Genomic DNA, 6225 nt, shown 5'->3' with positions numbered 1-6225 from the left:
TCACAGTATCTAAAGGTAGTTATTTCTCGATCTGGATCCTGTGCAGCATACCTGTGATTCCAGCTCTAGAAAGGCTGAGGCAGGACAATGGTGAGTTTCAGTGTTTACTCTCACAATGGTCAAAGGCTTACAGGGGGCGTGGTCCTCAAAGGTCACCCCAGGTAGCACTTAATGCTCCCTCTGTGTCCAAACCAGCAAACTCACTTCAAGTGTGTTAGATTCAAGTTAGACGCACCCTCAGTAGGCTGCCCACTAGCACCTGGCACAGGGGGGTGCCGTGCAGCTGTGTAGTGCTGAGCAGTAGTCTAACAGTAAACAGCAGTGGCTNTGCTCACAAGGAGTTTCCACCCTAGGGCTGTTTTATTCTTCCCTCTGTTACAGAGGTGGTCTTTTGTCTCCGGACAAGGGGTCTTGGTAATGAATATTGCTAGAATCTGGGACAGGAGACCACAGAGTCAGCTCTCACCAAGTTTAGCCATCCTGCACATTATATGGGATCTTATGTGAACCAGCTGGCCTCGAACTCTTGATCTTCCCGGCTCCATCACCCGAGTGTTAGGATGATAGGCAGGTCCTATCATACCCTACCAATTGTGCCTTGTTCAGGAACAAAGGTAAACCGGGATGCTGGAGGTGGGTTAGAACACTTCTAGCATCTGTGTTCTCAGAGGTTCTGTGTTCAACGTCTAATAAGACAGCATAATANTTAACAGTAATAATATAAATAATACAATAATATGATACACTAAATATTACAAGAAAAAATTCAGTACATTCTCATAATCCTGAAGAGCCTGCATCTTCNGGGCTCTCTACATAGCCTTGGCTGTCCTGAGTTCACTATGTAGACCAGGTTGGCTTCAAATGCACAGAGATCCTCCTGGCCCTGTCTCTGCTTGGGTTGTAGCATTCTAATAAGTAAACCTCCCGGATTTCACAGCGTAGTCTTCAATTTTCTCCAGGGCATCTCTCTCTTCCATGGCTTCCAAGGCATCCAGCAGATGGTTGATGGAGGCATTTCGCCCATTCTGCTGGAGCCACTTGAGCAGCATTTGGTACTGGGCCTCACGTGTGCCCAGTGTTTCGGCCCTGACCATTTGGATTTGATTGTCTGTGAGGCCTATCTGCCGCATGAAACGGTTCCAGGAGTCAAAGGGCACTATGTCCACACAATACTCGAAGATAAACTTCAGGGCTGGGTGTCAGAAAACATGGGGGACAGGTAAGCTACAAGCCACTTCACACAGGGTAAAGAATCCTAAGTCAGATGGAGAAGCCCAGGGGAGGACCTGACACACTCCCTTGTACCCTGTGATCCTGGCTGTTGGAGCCTCCACACCCAAAGCCAACCAAGAATCCGGGTGCTGGAGAAATGGCTCAGTTGAATACAGGGGACTCGGGTTCGATTGCCAGCACCCATGGTTCACAACCATCTGTAACTGTAGTACCAGGATATCTGACACTATCGTCTGGCCTTCGCAAGGTACCAGGCATGCACATGGTGCACAGACATATGTGCAGGCAAAACACCCATATATACAAAGTAACATTTTAATGAAAGTTTTTAAATATACACCTTAAAAAACCTCCTGTAATGCAAGACGGCCCAGTGGGAGATGTTGCTTTGTGTGTGTGTGTATGCGTGCGTGTGTGTAAGGGCATGTGGCATGAACCACAGAGGGGCGTAGGAGGTGAGTGTACAGTATCTCAAGGCTGTACTCATGAGGTATAGGGCAAGGCTATCCTCATCTGCAGAAACAGCAGAGCAGAGGACCTTCCATACCAGCTGGCCTCCCTCACGGCTGCCTCACTGCCACTGGATGCAGGAAACAAATGACTGAAAACCTGAACCTGTAGCTAAGTCATGAAAGCTTATGTATGGGGTTATGGTGACACAGATGAGACAGGTACGAAATGTGTCACCTTCCATCCGGAGGAACCGAAAGAGCCGGGATACAAGTCCCATGAGCCCCGGGAGTCACATGGACATTTTCTAACAGCCTTATTTAGCCAGTAAAAGGAAGTAAAAGGAAGGCTCAACTGGTGCCCAGCATACTCAGAATCCTGGGTTCTGTCCCAAGCAGTACAGTGCTGAGTATGGGGGTGGAAGAGAGAGCCCGATGGTTAAAAGCACACGCTGCTCTTGCAGAAGACCTAAGTGTTGTTCCCAGAACCTGTGCAAAACTAACTTACGAACAAACTAAGTATGAAAGAAAACAAGTGCCATTTGGTTCAACTCAGTACTCATGCAGTCAGTATCTGAACCCGTTAATCATGAGATGGTTTCCATTCATTTTGCATGGAGTCTCTGAAATCGGAGTTGTGGCTTATAGTGCACAGCTCATGGAACTAGGTCTGGCCAGGGCAGAAGCCTCTAGTCAAAGGTCAGTGGGTATTAACACAGGCCAATGCACCATTCTGGAGGCCCTGGCGAGGGTGGGGACTACAGAGGAGAAAGGAAGGAAATGGAAGAGTGAAAGGACAGAAAGATTCTATCAATAACAATATGAGGTGCTGGGGAGTGCCCTAGGGATAACAGTGTAGGCTTTGCACCCATCTTTAGTTGTCTTGGCAGAGCCTATCTGCCATGGGGAGGAAAATTGGAATGCCTCTCCCATCCCCTGGGCTTCTGTGCTATTGTCTTAGACAAAGCACTCACCGTCAGCTGAGTCGTTTCCGTTTGCCGGAACCAGCAACTTCTTTCCTGTTTTCTGAGTTCTGCCAGGTTCCTGTACACAAAGAGCAGAGCCGCGCTCGTCAGAGTCAGGAGACCTGGGCCCAGGCCTGATTCTGATTAGAAAACTTAGTTTACAGCACTGCCCCTCTAAGGCCTCAGTGGAGACACAGATTAAGTTCCCTCCACTGTTGCTTGATGGCTCTTGAATGCTGGTGGCATAAATCTTCAAACTCAAGTGTTCTGTGACAATCGTACACTTGCATAAGCCTCCATCAAGACCGAATGTTCCCCGGTACTCCAGGGGTTCCCTTCAGCACCACCCCCTCCCAACCCCCAAGGCTTCTTACAAGACTCAGTTGGAGACTACAGAGAACAGAGTTTTTGCAAAATCCAAGGTCAAGATTTGCTTCAGGGCTTTCATGGTGTTTTGATCGGTAACAACAACTCACACATCAATAGTCTAAATACGAGACCAAATAGACCAAAACACCAATAGTGTCAGGGCTGGGAAGGTTTCTGGTACAACTGAATATGAAATTTGACAGTTTGAAAGGTTTTAAATTTATGTATATGTGTGTCGTGTGCATATGAGAGGGAGCTGTGGAGACCAGGCAAGATTGCCAGGGGCCCTGGAGCTGGAGTTACAGGCAGTAGTGAGAGCTACCCAGCCCAAGGCTGAGAATTGAACCTGGGTTCTCTGGAAGAGCAGCAAATATTTTTGCTCTCTGAGCCTCCTCTCCAGCCCCTAAATTTGACTTCTAAAAAATAACTTGGAGCCAAAGGATATTGTTAATCCCAAAGATGAGAGGAGAAAGACCACTGACCTAAATCATCATGGCCAAATTAAATTAAAGCAAGTTTGTTTTTTTAAATTAGATACAAGGATTGTCGCACCCCCACCCCCCCTGCCCCCACCCATGAGGTTCAAAAGGTCAGCATTACATGTGAGGATGACAAAGATTTATAGAACTTAGGTGTAGGGGCTTTCCACATGGGGGATTTGGCAAAATAGGTGGGGTTACCAGAGCCTAACATTAAACATAGCAAGTTAGTCCTAAACAATTCCTGAATCAAAGACATGGTTGCAAGGGGATATTTGAATGGAACAAAATGGAACAAAAGGACCACACAGTGACCAGGAGGGATATCACATTGTTCTCCATCTAAAATCCATCCATGATACAGAAATATGCAAAAATGAATTCAGTGGGGAAAAATATCTCCCCAAGCAGTCAGAGGTGCATCTTACATCAGGGGAGGCTTTCAGGAGCCTGTGAGTGACGGGAAGTCAATGCATCTGCTGATTTTAACCGTTACAAACAAACTTTACCGGGGGTAGGAGGGATGGCTCAGAGGTTAAGAGCACTGACTGCTCTTCCAGAGGCCCTGAGTTCAATTCCCAGCACCACATGGTATGTGCACCAAACAGCACTTCTGTAACCTTAACCCAGAAACTGTAGTTCATGGAATTCCCCTTACAAATGTGAGGAAACTAGGTAAACAGTGAAAAGGGAGAACTGGTTGGGCAGATGGCATAGACCTGTAATGCCAGCTACTCTGAAGACTGAGGCAGAAGGGCAGAAGCTGGAGGCCAGCCTGGTAAGAGTGAGACACTGTCACAATAAAACGTGTTAGTGAGGGGCCTGGAGAGATGGCTCAGAGGTTAAGAGCACCGACTGCTCTTCCAGAGGTGGCTCACAACCATCTGCAATGGTATCTGATGCCCTCTTCTGGTGTGTCTGAAAGAGCAATGGTGTACTCTTATACATAAAATAAATAAACCTTTTTGAAAAGTTACTGAGGATGTAGCTCAGTAGTAGAGCGTCTGCCTACCATGTATGAAACCCCAATATAGTAAACAAAAATTAAACTGAGGAACTCAGCCCTTGCCATGGGATCTGCTCCTCGCCTGTGCCGTCCCGGGTTTTGAGGACACAACAGAAATGGAAAAGGGCTCAAGCGTGTTCCAGAGTGGCTGGGTCACCACACTAGGCTGGACCCAGCTTGTCTTTTGTCTTCTAGGAGATCTGAAAACAAATGCCACTTTGTCTATAAACCAGCATTTCTCCAGTGATGCCTATCACAGCTCTTGTCTGTCCAGTAGTGCTCAAAAAGAGTGGCTAGTTATACTCAGCTGTATGGGGATCAGTGTGGTCACTGCCCGAGGGACACGTGTGTGGGGGGTGACTTTGGGAAGGCAGAGAGAGCACTAAGATGATGATACCCCAGGCTCACCCATGATCTGTTTCTGGCACCATGTGTTCCTGATACTGTGCCAAAGGGAGTTCTCTCCACCCACCTGGCCCCAACCACAGGAGCAGGGCAGAAAAGGCACAGTTGCAACATGGTCTGAGGCCTTGTGGAAGCTCAAAATGGTCATTTGCTCGATAGTGGATCCAGGCCCAGGTGGAGATGATGTACCCTCCTTCCTCGGCTTTGCAGCCCCTCAAACACCCTGCTTCTCAGGGCTGGAGAGATGGCTCAGTGGTTGAGAGTACTGGCTGCTCTTCCAGAGGATCTGGGTTTGATTCCCTGAACCCAAGTGGCAGCTCATAACTGCCTGTAACTCCAGTTCTAGGGGATCCAATGACCTCCTCTAGCCTTCCTGGTCACTAGACATGCATGGGATGCACAGGCACACAGGTAGGCAAAACACTCACATACATAAAATTAAAAAGCAAAATAAAGAAGCCCTGCTTCTCAGCAGAGCAACAGCTGAGGCCTTTACTGCAGGACTGACCGTGTTGTGGTTACAGTCATTTGTCTTGCTAGATGTCTGTGGGTCCAAGAGAGATGAATGCACAGAGTTTGCACTTTCGGAATCCCGTTCACAGCCTAGAAGAGAAGGAGGTGCCCACAATCAGTGGGCAGGAGACTCATCAGCCCTTCTTTATCTGAGCAGAGGGGGTTAGAGGTTCCAACACTAACAAGGTTAGGAGGGGCCACTCTTGCTTAGGTCTACCCTCAGGCTGAGAGGGCAGCTGGGGAGAAACCAAAGAAACATAAACACATGTAGAATTTTTGCCCGGTTCTGCTGTCATCAGAGCTATCCCTGGCCCTCTCTGGTCCTGACCTTTGTCCTCAGTTGAAGAGTTGAGGTCTCTTTGCCCTGACCACGCCCCACTCCCTCAGAGTTGGTTAAGTGTTGTAGGATTATTTGATCACACTGTGAACCCCAAGAGTGTGTATTTACTGAAAACACCTGTTTTGAGTTGTGGTGTGGCTCAGCCCTTAGCACACACCTTGTAAATCTCTCTGGCTGGAATACAGGCAAGCCCTTAGTACACACCTTTAATCCCAAATGATGAGGGTAAAGCTAGTTTGTAGAAGGAAGCAGCCATGTTTGAAAAAGTGACATCTAATTGAGAGGCAGATGTGATGAGTCAGAGAAAGATTTGACAGAACCGGATCTGCCCGACTCTCACAGAAAGAGAGAAAGGGAAGCTACTTAAGAGAAAGGAACATGGGCCGGGCGTGATGGCATGCCTTTAATCCCAGCACTTGGGAGGCAGAGACAGGCGGATTTCTGAGTTTGAGGCCAGCCCGGT

At 48.0% G+C, this 6225-nt stretch overlaps 1 protein-coding gene across 2 annotated transcripts in view; it reads right to left on the bottom strand.

Moving 5' to 3' along the window:
* The window catches only part of LOC110309833 (tumor necrosis factor receptor superfamily member 10B), a 16247-nt gene continuing 10022 nt past the window's right edge, over nucleotides 1–6225 (bottom strand). For both annotated transcript variants that reach the window (XM_021182571.2, XM_029468739.1), the window contains exons 6-8: nucleotides 5418–5512; nucleotides 2660–2729; nucleotides 1–1195 (exon numbers count right to left, since the gene is read on the bottom strand). In XM_021182571.2, coding sequence (XP_021038230.1) covers nucleotides 912–1195; nucleotides 2660–2729; nucleotides 5418–5512 — 449 coding nt within the window. In that variant the 3' untranslated portion in view covers nucleotides 1–911. The remainder of the gene's footprint in view (nucleotides 1196–2659; nucleotides 2730–5417; nucleotides 5513–6225) is intronic.

The sequence above is a fragment of the Mus caroli genome, chromosome 14, assembly GCF_900094665.2.
Source record: "Mus caroli chromosome 14, CAROLI_EIJ_v1.1, whole genome shotgun sequence".
NCBI lineage: Eukaryota > Metazoa > Chordata > Mammalia > Rodentia > Muridae > Mus > Mus caroli.
This window is presented reverse-complemented; position numbering and strand designations above follow the sequence as displayed.